The sequence below is a fragment of the Echinops telfairi genome, unplaced genomic scaffold (genome assembly GCF_000313985.2).
Source record: "Echinops telfairi isolate 266 unplaced genomic scaffold, ASM31398v2 ScPeMD7_5592;HRSCAF=6446, whole genome shotgun sequence".
NCBI classification, from domain to species: domain Eukaryota; kingdom Metazoa; phylum Chordata; class Mammalia; order Afrosoricida; family Tenrecidae; genus Echinops; species Echinops telfairi.
Window position 1 is genome coordinate 12,509,092 of NW_022109491.1, and position 21,386 is coordinate 12,530,477.

At 50.6% G+C, this 21,386-nt stretch overlaps 1 protein-coding gene across 1 annotated transcript in view; it reads right to left on the minus strand.

The window, feature by feature from the left end:
- Positions 1-1,405: 1,405 nt before the first annotated feature.
- TOX2 (TOX high mobility group box family member 2) overlaps positions 1,406-21,386 on the minus strand; it is a 109,480-nt gene continuing 89,499 nt past the window's right edge. Inside the window, exons 4-9 of the mRNA XM_045295389.1 lie at positions 10,769-11,008; positions 9,799-10,026; positions 7,217-7,297; positions 3,782-4,180; positions 2,945-3,072; positions 1,406-2,230 (exon numbers count right to left, since the gene is read on the minus strand). Of these exons, the coding sequence (XP_045151324.1) occupies positions 1,942-2,230; positions 2,945-3,072; positions 3,782-4,180; positions 7,217-7,297; positions 9,799-10,026; positions 10,769-11,008 (1,365 nt within the window). The 3' untranslated portion in view covers positions 1,406-1,941. The remainder of the gene's footprint in view (positions 2,231-2,944; positions 3,073-3,781; positions 4,181-7,216; positions 7,298-9,798; positions 10,027-10,768; positions 11,009-21,386) is intronic.

Below are 21,386 nucleotides of genomic sequence, written 5' to 3' on the forward strand. Positions count from 1 at the left end.
CCCATTCTACATGTCGCGCTCACTCTCACTCCAACGTCACTCACGCCCATTCAACACACTCACTCCCACTCCCACTCCAACACGTCACGCTCACGCCATTCAACACGTCATGCTCACTCCCACTCCAACATGTCACACTCACGCCCATTCAACACGTCACGCTCATGCCCATTCAACACACTCACTCCCATTCAACACGTCACACTCACGCCATTCAACATGTCACGCTCACGCCCACTCCAACACGTCACACTTACGCCCATTCAACACGTCACGCACTCCCACTCCAACACGTCACACTCACATCCATTCAACACGTCACGCACTCCCACTACAACACGTCACACTCACGCCCATTCAACACGTCATGCACTCCCACTCCAACACATCACACTCATGCCATTCAACACGTCACGCTCACGCCCACTCCAACATGTCACACTCACACCCATTCAACACGTCACGCTCACGCCCACTCCAACATGTCACACTCACACCCATTCAACACGTCACACTCACGCCCATTCAACACGTCACGCTCACTCCCACTCCAACACGTCACGCTCACGCCCACTCCAACACGTCACTCACGCCCCCTCCAACACGTCACACTCATGCCCATCCAACACGTCACGCTCACGCCCACTCCAACACGTCACACTCACGCCCATTCAACACGTCACACTCATTCCCACTCCAACATGTCACTCACACCCATTCAACACGTCACACTCACTCCCACTCCAACATGTCACATTCACTCCCACTCCAACGCGTCACATTCACTCCCATTCAACACGTCACGCTCACGCCCATTCTACATGTCACACTCACTCACACTCACATCCATTCTCACAGACTATCAGGTACATCTGTTCCCACACACAGTCACTCATGCCCATTCTCATACAATGTCACACTCATGTCCATTCACAGACTGCCACAATCATTCCCATTTCCAGCACCTCACACCTACATGCACATTCACGCTCACACCTACTCCCCCACACCAACATACTCATATTCACACTCACACCTACTCCCCCACACCAACATACTCATATTCATGCTCACACCTACTCCCCCACACTAACATTCACATTCACACCTACTCCCCCACACCAACATACTCATATTCACACTCACACCTACTCCCCCCACCAACACACTCATTCACACTCAAACCTACTCCCCCACACTAACATGCTCACTCACACCTATTCCTCCACACCAACATGCTCACACTCACATCACACCTACTCCCCCACACCAACACACTCATTCACACTCACACCTACTCCCCCACACCAACACACTAATTCACACTGACACCTACTCCCCCATACCAACATGCTTACACTCACATCTACTCCCTAACACCAACACACTCACATCTACTCCCCAACACCAACACACTCACACCCAGTCCCACACCATCACGCTCACGTCCCTCTCTCATCAGTGTCTCCAGTTGTTTATTAAATAGCATTCTCGGTGGCAGGTACTTTCTCTGGCTTTCAAATTGGGCAGAGCTGTGGCCTACCCTCTGCGTGAGGAAAGCGGGCTCAGGGTGGAAAGGCTGGCCTGGGGAGGTTGGTCTTCTAATAAGGTTCACTGAAGAACCCCACACTTTTGGGGAGAATTTGTAGGATGGGAAAAGGGCTAGGTCAGGAGGGTCTGCAGGAGGGTGTGGGGAGGGGGATTCCTGCTGAGTTGAGGGTCTACCATGGCATGGGGGCAAGGTCGTCCTTGGCAGCTCAGCACTCAGGGGCAACCTGAACAAGATGTTGCCTGTGTCAGTGGTCTTAGCATGAGCAGCCCTGCATGGGAAAGCAGATGGCTGTAGCCCAGAGTGGCTGTTCCCTGGTACAGATTGGCCACCCATCATGGGTCAGCCATGCTGGGCCTTTGGTTGCATGGAACTATCTGGGAGCTGGCTGCTCAGGTGTGGTTCTTGCCAAGGGGGGAGCACCAGAGTAGGCAGGTTAAGGAGCACTTGGGGCTCACGCACTGTCTGTGTTTCCCCTGGAAGTCACTCTCCCTGGAGATAGGAAGGGGAAGGCAGGAGGAGGGGAGGGCACAGGCCAAGCTTTCCAGAGGAGTGGGCAGTTCACCTGGGTTCAAGGCTAAGTGTGCAGGCAGGGAGCAGAGGCCCAGAGGCTGGAGGTGGCAGAAGGACCAGGCAGGAGCCCTCACTGCTGGAGTCTGTGTGCCTAGAGAAGATGCTGGGCTGCAGGGAGACATGGGGTGCCTCTAAGACGTGGGGTTCCTTCAGTTCCGTGTTTAGTCCCCTCTGCGAGGGCGTGATGAACACTGCTGGTGCCACACCTAGCTCTCCTTCATTGAGCACCCAGCTGGCCCCTTCTCCAGAGAACTGCCCTTGGCTGAATGGAACAGCCTTGCCCCGGGGCAGCACTCGCCCAGGGACAGTCTGCAGCCAATGGCTGACTGGCATGAAGTTCAGAAGGCCAGCTCTCTAATAATGTCAAGGTGGTACCAAATATGCAGTGCCGCTCCTGCTCCAGGGCTCCCCATGGGCTCGGGTTGAAGCAGGTCTCTAGCTGAGACTACACCCTTCCCAGTTTCTTCCACTCCTGTCCTGCTGCCCTCCCATCATATCTCATGAGAACACTTCTTCAAGGTCTCAACGTCTCATGAAGTGTACCCAGATCCCTGCCTCTGGTTCCAGACACACAGAACTTTTCAGAGGTCAATGGAAACATTGGGGTGGGGGTGGGGGAGTGGCCTCATGAGGCCCCACCTGGCTCTGCAGCCATATCCTGGATATACCAATGCCCAGTGCCTAAGAGGAGCTGTGCACAGAGATGGCAGTGGCTCACACAGGCACAAATCTCTCCCTGGCCCTTTCCCAACCACGCTGCTGTACCTGCTCCCAAGTGTCGCCAGGGCAGAGGCAGGATGGGTGGGACAAGGGAGAACTGACCTGCATGTGCTGATGCCACACTCCCCACTGGGGTAACTGCTTTCCCAATCTCCACTGCCTGTGGGGTTGGACGGGCCAGGCGAGCGGGACCCCGAACCACTGGGGAACTCAGAGATGTGTGGGAAGTCCTGCAAAGGGGAGGAGGAAATGGGTAAACAGGAGAGGCAAAGGGGGGGGACTGTCTGTAGTAGGACAGGCAAAGGGGTGGACTGTCTGGTGGGACAGGCAAAGGGCCGACTGTCTCTGGCAGAAACATGGGGGCAGGGCCCCTGTGTGCCTGAGAGTGTTCACACTCTAAAGAGACACTTCCTCTGGGTACGAAATCCCCATTGTGTCTATGCCTGGAATAAAGCTTCCTTTCTCTAGTAGAGCACCTGTTGAAAGGTGCTGTCTTAGCCACATCTGAAGGTGAAGGACTTTGTCTTTGGGATTTTTTTCACCCCCTCTGGGGCTCAGTTTCTCAATCTGGATTACTGGATTGACCGCATGACCCTCAGAGCCGTGTAACAATCTCTGTGGAACAATTATGGAGGTCGGTACTCCAAAACTCTGAGGAGAGCTATCCCATGGCTAAGGGATAAGCCATAGCAGCCCCAGTTTCTCCGGTCAGGGAGCAGAAGTGGGCAGAAAATAAAAGAATGTGGGCCTGAAATGTCCTCAGAAAATATCTGGCAAATTGGCACCAGTTCGCTACGTTCCAGGTAAGGTGTATTAGACCCAATTTGGAGAGGTGGTCACTTAGGCTCAGGAAGGTAATGTGCCTAGGCTAAGGTTGCATAGCTAGTGCATTGACAGGGCCAGGATTTGAAGGGCCCATTCCCACCCTGCCCTGCTTACCTGTGGCCCTGAAGGTGAAGGGCTCATAGCCAGCTGCACCTGGAGTGCCATGGGGGTGGGCAGGACAGGAGGCTGGGGGGCTGGGGACATGCTAACAGGGGGGCTGAGGAGGGCACCCTGTGCATGTGGGGGCAGTGGCAACTGTTGGTGCAGAGGGGGACTGAGCGGGAAAGTGGGTGGTGGGGGTGGGGAGGATGCACTGAGGCCAGGCAGCAGTGACTTGGAGCCCAGCGTCCGGGCAAGGCTGGCAGGCGAGGCCCCAGTACGGAAGGCCTGCAGGTCTGACGGCGTCAGGAAGGAGGCCAGGCTTGGCATGGCGTACATGGGCTGCTTGGGTGGGAGCATTTTGGCCGGCGGATTTGCCTGAGTGCTCTTGGTCTCGGCCTGGTCCGGGGAACTCTGGAAGGAAGCAGAACCCAGTGATTCTGGAGAAGAGGAGGGAGCCAGACTGGGCTCATGAGAGCAGTTGGTCCTGCAACCCACTGACATGACCTGTGGCGGGCTCTCTGGCCCCCTGGGGGAGAACTGTGGGCTCACCAGAGATCATGCAAGGCTCTTAGTACACCTGGATGGTGGTGCAGATGATTAATGTGCTCACAGTTCACCAAAGGTTGTCAGTTCAAGCCCTCCAAGAAGTGCCTCGGAAGGATGGTGATCACTTCTAAAAAAAAATCTGCCCTCGAAAGTTGTGTCTATGGGACTACTAGACCACCCAAAGCACAGCCTCCTCTAACCTGGGCTAGAAGAATTAGACTGTACCTGGCTGCCGATACCAGCTGTTCTGATAAGGGACACGACAGAAGGCACCCAAAGAAATGGGAACACAACTCAAATTCCCAAAAAGGGTCAGACCTGGGCCAACAGACATCAGAGAATCACCAAGATTATTGCCCCCAAATAATCTTTGAACTTGGATTTGAAGCTACTTCTGTGGGTCACCTTTCTTCCAAATAATAGAAGGGTTTATACAATGAGCAGCGCCACCTTCGAGGAATGTGCTTCCTTCAACAATGACCTATCTGAGGTCAAATCGTCAGCATTTGCCCAGAGAGAAGATGACACGGCAGGGAGACGAAGGGAAGCGAAGAACGAACAGAATAGAAGTAATGAACGGTGACACGTCGCGAACCCTGCCACCAGCGGCATGGGACGATTTGCGTTAAAATTTTGTGCAACAGAAACCTCATTTGCTGGGTAGAGTCAAAAAAATAATCCACGGGGCTTGGTTCTACTCTGACACACAATGCAGTGGCCAGGAGCTGGAATCCACTCGATGACAACAGCTTGGTTGGTTGGTGTCGTAGTTTCTAGTGAGGTTTTATCGGAAAGACCACGAGTGGCTAGTATTTGTCAACCACGAGTCTATCATCTTGCAGGGGAGGAGGCTGGAAGTCTGAATTCTGGGATGCAGTCTAGAAAAAGGCTTTCTCTGTGGGCTCTAGAGGAAGGTCCTTGTTTCCTTTCACTGTCCTTGGGGCTGATATTCTTTGAAAATCCCTGTGTGTGTGTCTGGACATAATCGGCCCCCTGGGTCTAGGAGGTTCTTACTCTGGATGCAAAGGGCTTGGCCTGCTTTCAGCTCTTCTTTCTTGATGGTACTGAGGGCCCTGTCTCGCGGCTTGTTTCTCTTTCTTTTCATCTTGTAAGGTATAAAGTAAGACAGGCCAAACTTCCCTTACATTGGATCAGGGCTGTAACCTGAATAAGGGTGCTGCATCCCCCCTTAATCCCATTACAATGGATTGATTGATCACATCAGCTCACATAATTGGGACGATCACATCATTTCATGGTGATGAAGCATTAGAATGACTGCATTATTATATGGTTGCCAAATGACATCATTATAAAATGGCCAGGTTAACACCTGTTTTTGGTGGGGACACAATGGGCAATTGGCATGTTCGCTTGACTCTGACCTCCCAGCCACCTCTGCTTTAATCCCTGGGGGCTCTCCCCCCATGGGGATTCTTTGCTTCCCCCCGGCCCCGGGGGCCAGCGTCATAGTTGAATGAAACTTGTCTCCTGCTGCTCTCCAGCCTCTCTGCTTTTGCACACGCTGCTCTTGCTACTTGGAACACCCTCAATGCTTAATTCCTTACGTGGCTTAGCCCAGATGTCACCTCCTTTGCAGCAGCCCCAGGACAACCCTCTGGTCTCCACACCCATGGCCACACCCAGCACCCAAATTCTCTACTGTTCACAGAGGAGAAAGGTAGTGTTTTGGGGTAAAAGCCAAATTGGAAGACCAACAAACTCGGGTTGCATCCTACACATAAGCTGGGTAATTTCAGGCAAGCGAAGTAAGACCCGAAAACCGGATCTGAATCCTATACTTGATGAGCTGAATAATTTCAGGTCAGTTCCTTGACCCCTTTGAGGGCTGGGTTCTTGTTAGAAGAATTCAATTAGGTGAGGTTCACGACAAGTGCCCAGCATGAGCCTGGCACACATGAGTGCGGTAGAGAAGTGACGGTGTGGCCTTTACGAGACTGGTATTGGTCAGCAAAACAGGTACCAGGGGATGAAATGCTGCCTGGTCCAGAGCCATCCGCATGGTGGGCTGTGGACTGGACCACTGTGATCCACAGAGTTCTCAAGGCTGATTTCTGGGAGTGGATCACCAGGCCGCTCTCTTTCTAGTCCATCTGAACTCGGAAGCTCTGCTGAAACCTGCTCAGGGCCGCAGCAACACACAATCTACCACCGGCAGATGTGGCGGCTGCAAGTAGGATACCTTTGTCGGGGACTGAACTTGGGTCTCCCAATTGCGAAGCGAGAATTTTACCACTGAATCATCACCGCCCCTACTGCTGGCCACTCCTGTGGGCCCTCATTCCTGCTCCATCTCTGCAGAGGCTCCCTTCTTGTTTTAATTAATATAATAATTTTATTGGGGGCTCTTACCGCTCCTATAACAATCGGTACGTCAATTGTATCAAATACATTTGTACATATGTTACCATCCTCATTTTCAAAACATTTCCTTTCTGTTTGAGCCCTTGGTATCAGCTCCTCTTTCTACCCACCCCTCCCACCCTAATGAACTGCTGATAAATTATAAATTATTATTATTTTCATATCTTACACCATCCACTGTCTCCCTTCACCCACGTTTCTGTTGATTGTTCCCCTGGGAGTGGGGTTATACATCGATCATGATAGTTGGTTCCCCATTTCTCCCCCCACCTTCCCCCTACCCTCATGGTATAGCTACTCCCATTACTGTTCCTGAGGGGTTTATCTGTCCTGGATTCCGTGTGTCGAGAGCTCTTATCGGTACCAGTGTACATGCTCGGGTCTAGCCAGATTGGTAAGGCAGAACTGGGGTCATGACAGTGGGGGGAGGAAGCATTAAAGACCTAGGGAATGATGTGTGTTCTCTGGGAGCTATGCTGCATCCCGGAGGCCTCCTTCGTAACCGAGCTGTGTTACCTTGGAGACGAGGCTGGCCCGGTAGGCTGCCAGAGCCTTCAGATACTCCTTCTTAGCAGCTTCAGTCTTCCTCTTGTAGGCCTGGAAGATCCAAGAAGGGGTGACATTGGGGAGCGGATCGCACAGAGGCCTGGGGTAGGGGCAGGAGCAGTCCTCAGAGTGCGGATTTGAGAGGCAGACCTGAGTGAGGGGTGGCGGGATTCAGAGTTGGACAGTGGCCTGGGGGCCATGGGGCAGCACTGCCCAGGGTGTCTGGAGAACAGACTGGCTCCCAGCTCCTCAGTGTCTCAGCTGTGCTCCCTGGGCAACATGCTTTTTGTCCCTGGGTCTCCAGGCCACTGTATCTGGCTACAGAAAGTCAAGGCCCCTCGGAGACCCGTGATGATGATGTAGCAAAATGTAGATTTTCCAATGTTGACTCATCCTAGGATGAACCCGACCAGGCCAGGGCATATGAGTCTGGATCCAATTGGCTAATGGCTTTTGTAGGATTTCATACCCAGGTTCATATGGGTGGTGGATGGAGTGCAGGAGTGTCCCCAATCTGTTTACACCTCTCTTTTGGCACAGCCTTCCCACAGTGTCCCTGGGCTTGACCTGGACTGGCTTTGGCGAACGAACGGCAAATGTGCTGCGAGTGGAAGAAGCTAGACAAGGCTGCTGGCTCTCTGGCTGCTTCTGGAACTCTGAGTGGTGATGTACACAAGCCAGAGCCAGTATGCTGGTGGCAGGACACACATTAGCCATCCAACTCCCAACAGCAGAGCCACCACATGGCTGAGTGCAGACATGTGAATGAGCACAGATGAGACCAGCACAAGGGGCAGATGAGGGTTCCAGAGCTGAATCAATGGCTGTTTGAAGCCACCAAGTTTGGGAGTTGCTTGCTACCCACGCAGAGTGAACAAATTTGGAGTTAGCAGACCCACCCTCAAGTGTTGTCACTTAGGCCCAAACTGTCCTACACTAGCTCAAAGGGTTCTCCAGAGGGACTTCCTTCCAGTTGTCCCCAGCAGTACCGCCTGTTGGCTACCCTGGTGGCACAGTGGGTTATCCATTGGCTGTTAACCACTAGGTCGGCAGTTTGAACTCACCAGCTGCTCCTTGGGAGAAAGATGGGGCTTTCCATTACCATAATGAGTTACCGTCCCACAAAACCCACAGGGGTGGTTCTACCCTCTCCTGTAGACTCTCTGTGCTTCAGCAGCAACTCGATGGCAGTGGGTTTGGTTTGGTTTGATTGACTGCCTTCCCTTCACTATCTCACTTCCCCACTTCCCTGCCAGCAGATCCTATTTGGGGGTCACCTCCCCCCAAAACTACAGACACTGGCAAATTTTCCAAACATGATCTGAAACTCCAGGAGGCATTTCAAATAAGTAAAGAGAAGTTTGATGAGTCAATAATCTATGTCTCTGGCCCTAAACTTCCTACTTCTCCCATTAATGGCATCTCCATTCACCCAGAATTCGAGCCAAGGATGAGTCTTCCTTGACAGGCTCCTCATCGTCAACCCCACTCATCTGGTCCAGGCCTCCGGGGTCTCTCAGCCACATCCACTTTTACTGGCTCTGGGCTGCCAGACTGACCTCGCCCCAGCTTAAAACTCTTCCGCGATTTCCTCTGGGCTGTGAGCACACAGTCAGCTCCCCACAAGGCCCACAGGCCCAGCCTGGTGTGGCCCGTGCCTACCTCTCCAGCTGCGTCTAGTCATAGTGACTGCATTTCACCCCCATCAGCTAGTCCCCACGCAGTCCTGGGTACTGGCCACGCTCCACCGCATCACCAGGCCTTTCGGACATGGCTTCCCAGGCCCAGGGTAACTCCGCCTTCAGTCTCACCTGCCCACCTGATGCCAGGACGATGCACTGTCCACCCCCCTCCTCTGACCCTCATGCATCATGCACCACCTGGCCTTCAGCACAATCACAATCCTAGTTTTGATTACGGTCTCTTCTGCCAATACTCCAACTGAGCTTCCCTGCTTTACAGATCTGAGTTCAAATCCCGACTCTGCCCTGACCACGGGCGAGTTACCTAGCCTTTCAGTGACCCCGTCTCCTCCTGTGAAGTAGGAGCACATGGCCACTCCACAGTGGCTGTGAGGACTGTGTGAGAGGACAGAGCAGCTTGGCACAGCACCACACAAAGATCGGTCACCACTATCCCATTCTGCAGATAAGGAAACTGAGCTCAGGTCGGTAGGGAGAGCTGCCTGAGGTCACACAGCTGGTTAGCCTGCTAACAGATGAGCTAGTTCCCTCCTCCCCATGGAGGCCTCTAGGTCAGGGACCTAGGGCTCTGGCCAGGGCTGCGAACATTCAGAGCTGGGGGCAGGGGTTAGGGGCACGGGACAAGATGGGGTGAGCAGCAGAGGCTCAGGATGGTGATGTCACAAGCATACACAGGCGGTAAGTGGAACCGGGAGGAGCCTGGCTTCCCAGCATACAGATGGACCATGTTGAGCCCAGGGGGCGCGCCTGCCAGAATCACAGGCTCTACAGGCTGGGCCGGGCACTGGACAGTCCTGGTCTGTCTTTGGCTGCAGGTCCTCAGCACCTTGGGGACGGCCCGGAACTCACCTGCTTCTGCTCCTCTCCCAAGCTGTCCCACATGGAGGCCACGATCTTGGACACGTCGCCGAAGGTGGCGCTGGGGTTCTGCCCCTTGATGGCAGCCTGGGTGTCCCTGAAGAAGAGAGCGTAAGCCGACACCGGCTTCTGGGGCTCGTTGGGATCCTTCTTCTTCTTCTTCTTCGGGTTCTTGGCCTTTTTCCCCGCGTCAGCTGAGGGCCTCTTCTCTCCTGAGATCTGTCCGGGTGAGAGGAGTTACCACACCCCAGAAGACCAAGGGCCTCCTGCCAAGGCGGATGCCACCTACCCTCGGCCGGAGCCGGACCTCGCTCAGGGTCCCACGTGTGGCCAGTGACAGGGAGCTGGCCGCGGTCAGGAGAGCCGGCCCTCCGAGAATGGGCTGAGCTGTCAGACTCACCACCTGCCGGGGTGGGGGGTGGGGGTGGGGGAGGCAAGGCAACTGACCCCTGCCCAGGGTTGAGGACACACACACACACACACACCCTGTGCGAGGCCCCTGGGTTTCTGTTTAACTCATTCATGAGAGAATCGGCAGGGTGGCAGAGCGGGCTCAGAGAAACACAGGGCAAAGGAGGATCCATCCGGGCACTGAGAGCACAAGTAAAACTGGCCAACACCCAACCTATCAGTAAAACCCAAACCTCTGGGTTTCGTTTAGTTTTTCACTCGCTTCCGCTGGACGGGCGTCATTCGCAGCTCAATTGGGAGGAGAACTGCGTGCCCGGTCAGCAGACAAAAGCATGCGCAGCGGCACTGCTCTGTCCCAAGTTAACACCTACTTTGGCCAAGTTGTAAAGCAGACTCATCAACAAGGAGTCATGAATGCAAACAAAGGGGCCATCCCCCACAGACTCAGATTCCTCCAAGTTTGCTCGGATCGCTCGTCTTTTCTAGAGGTGCCCATCTCCACAGAGGCCCACGGCCCTGAGCCCGGGAGGGCCACGCTCCACCCACGTACCTTGAAATGTGCCTCCGATTCTTCCTCTTGGGTGGAGCTGGAGGGAGAGGGGGTAGCTGACTTGCTCCCTGGGGGAGACGGGGAGCCATGGGTGATGCCACTGCGGATGCCCATCTGAGAAATGAGCTGCGACTGGCTGAGCGCACTCATGTGACTGGCCAGCATCCCCGGGCGGCCCAGCAGCGTCCCTGGTCGGCCCGAGTCGTAGGCAGCAACCTCTGAGTGGACCATCTCCTGGATCTGAGAGAGGACAAGGGCATTTGGAGTTAGCAGGCTCTGTTCCCCATCAAGTCTGCGTTTTGAGCCTGGGAGGAAGGGGCACGTAGGTGAGACGTCGAGGGGCGCTCTGGGCTGTCAACTCCCCAGGGCAGAATGGTCGATCATTCCGCTTGGGTCCCTGGCTGAGTGGGCTCATCTGTGGGGGCTCTGCAACTCGACTGCTTGGCACGTTGTGGACATTCATCCTAGACCAAAGGCCAGTGTTTCTTCCCTGGCCAGAAAGCCCTGTCCAGCCGTGGACTAACCCCTTCTTGACACCGACCCTTCGATTTCCACATCTACTCATCACGGCACCCATCCACAAGGGCCAAGCATCTGAGTGGTAGTGCCTGCTGAATCCTGCCCTGCCATTTATCGCTGGAACGGCTCTGACACACGGTCGCTTATCATCAGCAACGAAAACACAGCAAAATAAACACATGGTCGTTGTAGTCCGTTCCAACTCGTGACCCCCTCTGTGTGCTCTACGGGGGTCTCAAAGGCCCATTTCTCTGGAGATGGTCAGGCCTTGCACCCCACGCACTTCGGGGTGGACTCGCGAATCTTTTGGTTAGCAGCCTAGTGTACTGTGTTCGCCATCGGCACCTCTCTGAGTCTCCACCTGGAACCTCCACCCCAACGTTTTGAATGAAGATCTGATGCCTAAGTAAATCTAGCCCTTGATAAAGTGCAACCTTTTTCTTCCCATAGGTTGGTCATTTTCTTATCCACTCTACCCCCCAGCACCGTTTCTAACCGGTTCGTTTTAGAATATCAGACAGCTACTGATTTTCGCCTATAGATATACTCAGAAAGCACACGCATTGAGCACGGTATGCCCTTTTAACCTAATCATGCCTATGCACGCCCTGTTCAGAGAAGTACAGCACACAACACTCTCACAATGACTGCCTTTGCGTCTGTGTGCTTCTCGTCTGCCCCTCTTCCTGATCTGAAAGGCTTTGGGTCTGTCTTTACTTGAGAAGCGAGTGGCTCTTCTGGGGTGTGGGTCAATACTGAAAACACGGCAGACTGCCAAAGGAACAAGCAGACCTGTCTTCAAAAGCACTGCCAGGATGCTCCTTAGAAGCAAGTGTGGTGAGCCTTCATCTGACATACGCTGGACATGTCGTCGTGAGCGACCAGCCCTGGAGGAGGACAGTAAGAATGCTTGGTGACGTTCAAAGTCAGTGAAGAAAGAGGAGTACCCTTGACAAGATGGATGGAGACAGTAGCGGCAGCCATGGGCTCCCAGCTGGGAGCTGGGAGCTGGGAGGACAGGGCAGGGCTGGACAGTGCTTCGTTCTGTAGGACAAGGGTCACTGTTCAGAACGGACCCTCACCACAACATCAACCACGGCTCTTCTGTTTTGCTCTGCAGGTTGGTTGTGTAAGAATCAACTCTTAAATTGATCATGTCTCCCTCCTCTCTGTTTTCTAATTCTGTAATATCTTGTTGTTTGTTTCTTAAGAGCTTGAGCTTTATTTTTATATCGATTTCAAAAATATTTCATCTATCTTCATTAATCTTTCTTCTTCTTGAAACTTGACTCTTCTTACTCCCCCCTCAATCTTGAGTTGCTTGTTGGATTCATTCTTAGTTCTTGGCAATGCCCTTCATACGATGACTGCACACCCGAGGATGACAACATTCTCATAGATGTCATCGTTAGGGTGGCCTGTGGTTTATTTTTATTTTCCTTTCAGATCCAAGAATTGTTTTGAGAAGAGTTCTTGAAACTTCTAAGAGATGAATTTATCTGTTGTCTCTGTTTTGAACGTTATTTCTAGAAACAAGAGCGATCGAGGACATGGTCTTTGTTATGCACCCTTTTTGAGATAGTGTACGCATGGTCAACACCTGAGCACAATCACTGTCCTGTCTTCAAACGGAAACTTCCCTTAGGCCGCCATAAAACTCGTCTCTGTACAAACGTCCTTTGCCACGGTCTCTTGCTGCTCTCTTCCCAGCAACACACCTGTCATCTGTCCTCGTTGCTGTGTCTAGCACGTTCATCATTGCGGTGGCTACACAATCTCCGTCAACTCCAGGGTATTAAGAGCGAAGGGGTGGAGTTGAGCCTGTCTGTCAGGTCACAGCTTTCCTATTTACTCAACTCTGGCCTTTTGTCAGTGACCAGTTGTCTAGTTGGGTGGAGTTACATCTGGATTCTCAAGTCTGTTCCATTGGTCTAAATGTCTGTCAGTTATATCCCTGGCTGGGTTTATTTTTCAATATTTTGTCTCTTAAGGGTACCATTGTAAATGGTACAAGGGCCGTGAAAAAGAGGAAGACCTTCAAGGAAATGGTCCCATCAGTGGCTGTACCAACGGGCTCAAATATAAGAACGACTGTGAGGATGGACAACTGTGAGGATGGACAGACTGTGCAGTACACTGTTCTGTTGGTCACAGGGTCAGCATGAGTTGAACTGACTTGTGGGTACATAGCAACAAGTGCAAATGGTATTATTTTCCTGATTTCCTTTCAAAGCTCTCTGCAGGTGTAGCGGGATCGGATCTTGCATCCTGTCAATCTGCTGAATCCTTCTCTTAGTTCCAGTGGCTTTCTGGTATATTTGGCATTGCCTCTATATAGGATCATGTCAGACGTGAACAGGGATAGCTTGATTTCTTCCTTAGCAATTTAGAATGCCTCTTATTTTTTTTTCTTGTCATATTGCTCCAGCGAGGACATCCAACGATGTTGAATAAGAGTAGCGATAAACAGCCGCTTCGGCTGATTCCTATTTTTACAGAGAATGTTTTCAGTCTCTCTCCATTGAGAAAAATATCAGCTGTTGGTTTTGTATAAACGTCCTTTATTATTTGATTGATTTCCCTGCTAGCCATGTTTGCCTAGAGTTTTTGTTGTTGTTTTTAATCAGGAATGGATGGCAGACTTTACGCCTCTTCTGTGTGCAGATGTACGTGGGACTCCTTTGTTCTACTATGTGTAGACTATGCCGATTGCTTTTCTGATGTGGGGCCGTCCTTGCCTATCTAGTATGAATGAATTCCAATTGATCATGATGGTTTTGGTTTGTTTCTGATATGCTGTTGAATAATAATGGTTAGAATTTTGTTGATGATTTTTGCATCTGTATGCCTGAGGAATATCTGTCTGTCATTTTCTTTTTTCCTTACCTGGCTATGGAATCAGGTTCATGCTGGATTCACAGGATACATTTAGGAGTATTCCTTCCTTTCTCAGCTTTGAAAGAATTTGAGTAGCATAGCATGAGCTCTTTTCTGAATATTTGGTAGAATTCTAGGGTGAAGTGGCCCAGACCTGGACTCTTTGTGTGTTGTTGCTGGGAATTGGTTAGTACTTCTTGAAGAGCTTCTTTTATTAACTGTGTTTTCCCCACACCCGCTTATGTTAGTTTAGGAAAGGTAGTGTGATTCTAGAGACCTGTCCGTTTCCTCTAGGCTTTCAGATTTGTTGAAGTGCCATTTTTCATAGTCGTCTGTTATGACCATCTTTAATTTCAGTTGGTTCGGTGATAAGTTACTTATTTCTCAGTTTGGCTATTTGCTCCTTTTCCCGATTTTCTTTTGTCAATTCGGCCAAAAGTGGATTGATTTTATTGATCCTTTCAAGGAAACAACTTCTGGGTTTGGTGATTCTTCCTGTTGTCGTTTTAAACTTGTTTTTGCTTTAATCTTTATTTCCTTTGTCTGGTGGCTGTGTTTCTTTTGCTGTTCTTTCTACGTTTTTGAGTTGCAGGATTAAGGCTTGAATTCTCTCTCTTTCCGTGTGTGTGTGTGTGTGTGTGTGTGTGTGTGTGAACTTATGGCTAAGATTGACCTCGGAGCATTTGGTGTGTTGTGTTTTCATCCTCAAAATATTTTAAATTCCATCTTTGATTTTTTTATTACCCAGTGGTTTGTAAGCAAGACGACATTCAGTTCCCAGGTATCTGATTCCCCATGCCTACCCACCTTGATCTTCCTGCTACGGTGTTCCTGCCTTCTACAGTGTTGCGATCAGAGAAAATGCTTTTGGTTATTTCAATGTTTTGGATTTTACTGATGAATGCTTTGTGGCCTAAAATATACTCCTTTCTAGAGACTGATCCGTGTGCATTGAAAAGGAATGTATGTTTCGCGGTTGCTGTGGGGAGTGTTCTGTATATGTCTATGAGATCTGGTTGGTTGTGGCATTTAGATATCCTGTTATTATTATATATTTTTTGAGTTTCTACTTCTATCCTTCACCCAGAGTGGTCTGTTGAAGTCTCTATTATTGTAGAACTATCTGTTTCTCTCTTTAATGCTGTTTGTTTTGTGTATTTTATTAAGGTATGTCCTCTTGTGAGTTGACCTTTTAATAAGTGTATAATGTTCTTACAAGTCATGGTGGATTAAGTTTTAAAGTCTATTTTATCAGCGATCAATATTGCTACTTGGTTATTGTTTGCTTGATATATTTTCCATCCTTTGTGTTTTAGTTTATTTCTGTCTTTGTGTCTAAGATGTATCCTAATGTACAATATATTGACAGGTCTTTTTTTTTTCTTTCAAAAAAATCAATTCTGCCATTCTTTTTCTCTTTACTGGTACATTTAATTGATTTCAGTTGAGTATGGACAGGAATGAATTTACTGTTATCATTTTGTGGTGCTTTTTGTGTGTGGGATGTTGACAGGGGATTGTTTTTATTATGTTTACTTTTCTGTGTTGAGCTCTTTTGTTTACAGATTTTTCTTTCATTGTTGATGTTTTGTTTACGGAATCTTTGCATCATTTTTTGTCTTTATTTTGGTGAGTCTATTTCTTAACGTTCTGCATAGTTGCTTTGAAATTTACCTTTATCTTCTGAAGCTGAAAGCCGTCTTCCTTTCCTTGCTATGGTAGTGAAGTCCTTTCCACAGGCACGTTCTATATGCCATCTATTTCCCCATTTTGTTTGGACAGAAGCACGCTGATACAGTGTGCTACGCGTTGGGCTGCTGACTGCAAGGTCAGCCTTTTGGAACCACTAGCTGCTGTACGGAAGAAAGACACGCTTCCTATTCCCATAAGATTTAATCTTGAAAACCCCCAGGGGCAGCTCTACTCTGTCCTGCAGAATAATTGCTGTGCGCTGGAATCAACTTCTCGGTAGAGGATGGTGGGGGTTTGCTTGCTTGCTTGTTCTGACTCTCTCATCATGTATAGAGCGCTGTCTCCAGTTCCCCATTTTCAGTCTTTGCTCTTTGTTTTATTTTTGAGAATTCTTTAGCGGGGCTGGCATCTCGACGATGCTGCCCTGTGTCCTATTTTCAGTCTGTTTTCTGATGTTGCCTCTCATCTGAAGTCCTCTTTTGCTTCTATAAGTTTGGCCTGTTGTATTGATTGTTTTACAAATGGCCTTAATTTCTGTTTACCTGGAAAGGTCCTAATTTTGTCTTTATGTTTGAAGACAGTTTTACTGGATATATAATTCTTGGTTAAAATTTTTTTTCTTGATCTATGTATTGTGATGAATTGTATGAGCCCCAATAAATTGATTAAAATTTTTTTTTTCTTTCTTTCCAGGTTTGAGATCTGTCACCCCATTTCCTTCTTGCCTGCAGGGTTTTTGTGGAGGGATCAGAGCTTAGCATTGCTGAGGCTCCTTTTCAACGACTTTTCGTTTTCCTGGTCTGCTCTGTGCTCTTGCTCTGTCTTTGGTTTCTGCCTGTTTGATGATGTCTCCCTCCTCCTCTCTCCAGCCACGCCCTCCCCAGCTTTCCCAGCCCTCCCCAGAGTGCCTGGGAACCACACACTGGAAGCCTCCCTCCTCCCTCCTGGCAACACGGAGCTGCATCTGCACCCTCTCCAGCAGGACGGGTGTGCAGGCTGCGCTGCTCGCCTGATAAGGTGCCCTGCGCTTAAGAGAGATCCAGGGCTGCGGGAACACAGCCGCTTTTCACAGATTCCCCTCTCACAGGCTCTCCCGAGATGGGGAGTGTTGAGGGCTAGGCCGCCTGGAGGGAGAGAAGTCACACCTTTCCTTCCCTGGGAAGCCTCCCCTGAGCGAGCACATGCCCCAAGCTCGGCTGGTGAGTGGGCACACTCTTTGCCCTCCATGTGGTGCCAGCACGGCTATTTGTGTTCTCTCAACTTCTAAAGACATCTCCTTCACCTCTAGGCACAATTAGACCCCACGGGCAAGGAACAAAGTCCCTCACTGGCTTCTTACAGCCCCACCCAGGCCTCCGAGCCGCCCTTTTTAACAGATTCTTACACCACCCAGCAACTGACATGGCTGGAGAAAGAGCTGGCGACCTCTCCTGATTGTCACCCAGGAAGCACGATGGGGCTGTTCTACCTGAATTGACAGACTCCAAGGAACCTCCACAGCCTCCAGGGGGTAACACTCGTGCCTACAACAACCAGACCCACTGCCCTCCGGCCCACTCCAACGCATAGCCACCCTATAGATAACACAACTGCCCTGGGGGTTTCCGAGGCTTTGAATTCTTACATAGCAGTCAGCCTCATCTTTCTCTTTCAGAAGGTCTGGTGGGTTCAACCATCAACCTTGCAGTTTTAGTAGCTCAGGGTGTGGTCCACTACAACCACCAAGTCTCCTACGATGATATTTCACGAGTGCTTCCCATGTGCCCCGTCCTAGGAGGGTCACCAACAAGTTTCTGACGGAAGCACTAGTATCACTCTCACGTCACATTACAAACACTGAAGCTCAGAGAGGGCAAGTGATTTTCCCCAGGTCACACAGCGAGGAAATGGGAAGACGAGAGTCGGAGTGCTTCTTGCGGCACTCGCCCAGATCTTAGTGGCTGTAGCACGACCGACCGAGGCAGTGATGAACCTGTCCTCACAGGATGACTGTGAGACTCAAAGACAACTTTACAGAGAACCTGGCACTTCATAAGACTGCCTCCCCTCCTTGCCATGAATTGGCTCCAGGTGGGGGCTGGAACCATATCCCCACTGCACTAAGCAGAGGCCAGAAGGAACAGCAGGTTCTGAAACACGAGAGGGGAGCGGGAGTAAGACTCCAATGTTGAGGAGGGACACAGCGAGGACAGCTTCTTCTGTCGAGGACCAGATGTTAAACCGTTTAGGCTTGGAGGACCAGATGGTCTCGGCAGTAACTATTCAATTATGCTTCTGTAGCAGGAGACAATGTGTAACAGAATGGGTGTGGCTGTATGCCAATAAAACTTTATTTACACAAACAGGTAGTGGGCTATTTGGTTCATGGCAATGATGGCCAATCTCCACGTCTGATGAATGTTGTTGTGGGAACAGAAAACAGTATCGACTCAAAAGCAGTGAGCTTGGTGTTTTGAGCACGGCTTTTCATGTGGGGGGGACCATCTGTCAGGCCCCGAACTGACAGGAACTCTGGTTGACGCAGTGGGTTAAGCAGTGGGGCTGCTAACCGAAAGTGGATCGAAGCCACTAGCTGCTCTGGAGGACAAAGATGAGGCTGCCTGCTCCCGCGAAGATTTATCATCTTGGAGACCTTATGGAGCAGCTGGACTCTGTCCTGTGAGGTCTACTAGAGAATGAATGAACTTGACCATGGCAGCTGGTGTGGCCTCTGGCAGTGGCCAAGGGGTAGAGGGAACTGGGAGGTCTGCGGGGGAGGGACGGGGATGAAATTGGGTGCTGATACCAAGGGCTCAAGTAGAAAGAAAATGTTTTGAGAATGATGATGGCAACAAATGTACAAAGGTGCTTGACACAGTGGATGGATGGATTGTGATAAGAGTTGTACGAGTTGTCCCCAATAAAATGATTTTTAAAAGAAACAAAAAGCCCTGATAGATGACAGAGTGGGATGTGGAGGACGAGCAGGGGCAGGAGTGAGTGAGCTGTGGGAGGAACCGGTGATAAGGGGTGGGTCCAGCTGCTCTTTGAGGCAGACACAGGAGGAAGAGCAGGATTGGGGACAGAGAAGTGGGATGAATGGAAGATTGAGATGTGCTAAATTTGGGGAGCCCTCGGGCCATCTAAGGAAGGAAAAAAATGATGGCAGGTCTTGGGATTGCTGTTGTTCGTGTTGTGAGGTTAGCACCTAATTCACAACGACCAAAGGAACGCTGCCTGGTGCTGCACCATGCTCACAGCCAGGGCTGTACTTGAGACCATTGTTGCAGTCACAATGTCAGTCCATCTCCTGAAGGGCTTTCCTCTTTTTCCCCTCTACTTTCCCATGCATGGTCTCAGAAACACACAGGGGCAGTTCTACCCTGACCTAAGGGGTCGCCAGGAGTCAGAAAGGACTATGGCAGTGAGTGAGTGAAAGCTACCATGTATGATATCTGTGGCTGTCACATAATCAAACTCTGGTCAATTTGAGCCAAGGGGTGGAGTCTAGCCTGTCAATCAAGTCATACCCAATGAGGCCTCTATGTGGGCGTGGCCTTCTCCTGAGGATTCTGGGAACTTTGGTCTTCCTCCCTGGAGATGGGACACACGCTCTGTTTCACCTTCCTGTTGACAAGCCACATGGAGCTATGCTGATGTAGCCAGAATCGTGGAGCTAGAGGAGCCATGTGGAGACCCACGCCAGTGCTGAGATGCTACCACCAACACTGGATCCACAAGATTGTCCACCCATTGGCCTGTGATCTTCCTGCATTCAGCGTCATCGCATGCGCTGCATGAGTCTGGAGAGGAATTTATAGACTTGTATTGGACATATGGGCTAATATTGGACTTATGGACTTGATCTGGACTGGGCTGGGATGTTTTCTTAATGTACAATTGCTCTTGTATATACGGGTCTTTCTTAGACACATATGAGTGTCTATGAATTTGTTTCTCTAGTCTACCCCGACTAACACGGGGTCTTCATGCATTTCATCCTCGTACTTTGCTGTCTTCTCGGGCTGCCCTTGGAAATCTCCTGGTCAGGTCTTTTCTTGCATCATTTTCCCCATTCGCTTTAGGTAGTCTACAGTCAAGAGCAAGTTTCAGCGTCTTTAGGGGGTCAGGGTTCCTCCTCCACCTCCTGCAGTGGTGATGTGGGAGGTCACTGCCAGCGTCCCTCCCCCTCCCAGCATCAGCCTGCTCTCTCAGATGTTCTCCAGTTTGAAGAGCCAAATGTTTGAAAACGATTTCCTTTCAGGAAAAGGAAAAAAAGGGGAGGGGGGATTCCAGAGGAAAAGAAAGCCAATCAGAAGCCATCTCAGCTGCCTGTCTCACCCCACAGCCACCTCTGGGAAGTATTTCTAATAAACTTGCATGCTTGGCGGGAGATCTGGAGATCCTTCGCAAGCTGACAAATTCCTTCTGAAATTTGAGATGTCTTGTTCAGAGTAATAGCTACAGTGCACAGGTGTCCAGCTGCTATTGTAAAATCAGTAAGCATTTAATTGAAACAAACGACTATAATAATAGTACATTATCCCTGCAGGCCGAGCGCCATCACAGTTTTAATTATTGAGTTAAGAGGCAGACTAATTTATCCTTTGAAGCAGAAGCCCCATTCCTGGCAACACTGATCATCCTGTTACAAATATGAAGACCCCAGCAGGAGGGATGGAAATGGAAAGTAATTTGTCCCCTCCGAGGGGGTTTGCCTTGGAAGAGAGGTTTGCAAACATGAGGTGCTGAGCCACCGGGGCGGCTGAGCCCTGAGCCCAGCTGGGTGTGTGTGTGTGTGTGTGGTCAGGTTTCTCAGCTCAGGGACGCAGTATGTAGGCAGTACGATGCCACCAGACACATTTATGGGGGTTCCTCTCATTTTCTTCGACCCTCTTCTTTATCTAAGTTCGGGAGTTTGGACATGTTAGCAGAGGAGACCAGTCCCTGGAAAAGGCATCATGCCTGGGAAGTGGAGAGGCAGTGCAAAAGAGCAAGCCCTCGGACAAGATGTGCTGGCACAGCGATGGCACCGATGGGCTCCAGTAGGAGAACGGTGGTGAGGAGGGTGCAGGGCTGGCTGTGCAAGGACTTTCATCAGACAGGATGTCCTTTTCCAGAGACTGGCCTCCCGACGATGGGTCCAAAGTCAGGGCGTGGAAACCTCCCCTTGGTTCTGAGGAATCTTCTGGAGGAATTTCCTCTAAGAGCAGCCCAGGGTGCGACGTCACATTCGTCGCCAGCACCACACTTAGAACACGTCAGTTCTTCTGTGATTCCTCTTCACCATCCATGGCTGGAAGACCGTGGCTTGGGTCCCAAGCACCTTAGCCAACAGAGCGGCATCTTTGCTCTTAAAAACGTGACGGGGGCCTTTTGCAGCAGAGTTGCCTCCCGCGGTCGCACATCGGCTGGTTTCTTGGCCGCTGCATCCATGGATGCTGGCAGCAGATCCAAGCTGAATGGAATCAGTGGCGTTGTTTATGAGACCTGGTCGGGGGCTCAATGTAAGCGTGCAGAATGGATGGATACGTGCATGCCTGTATCCTAA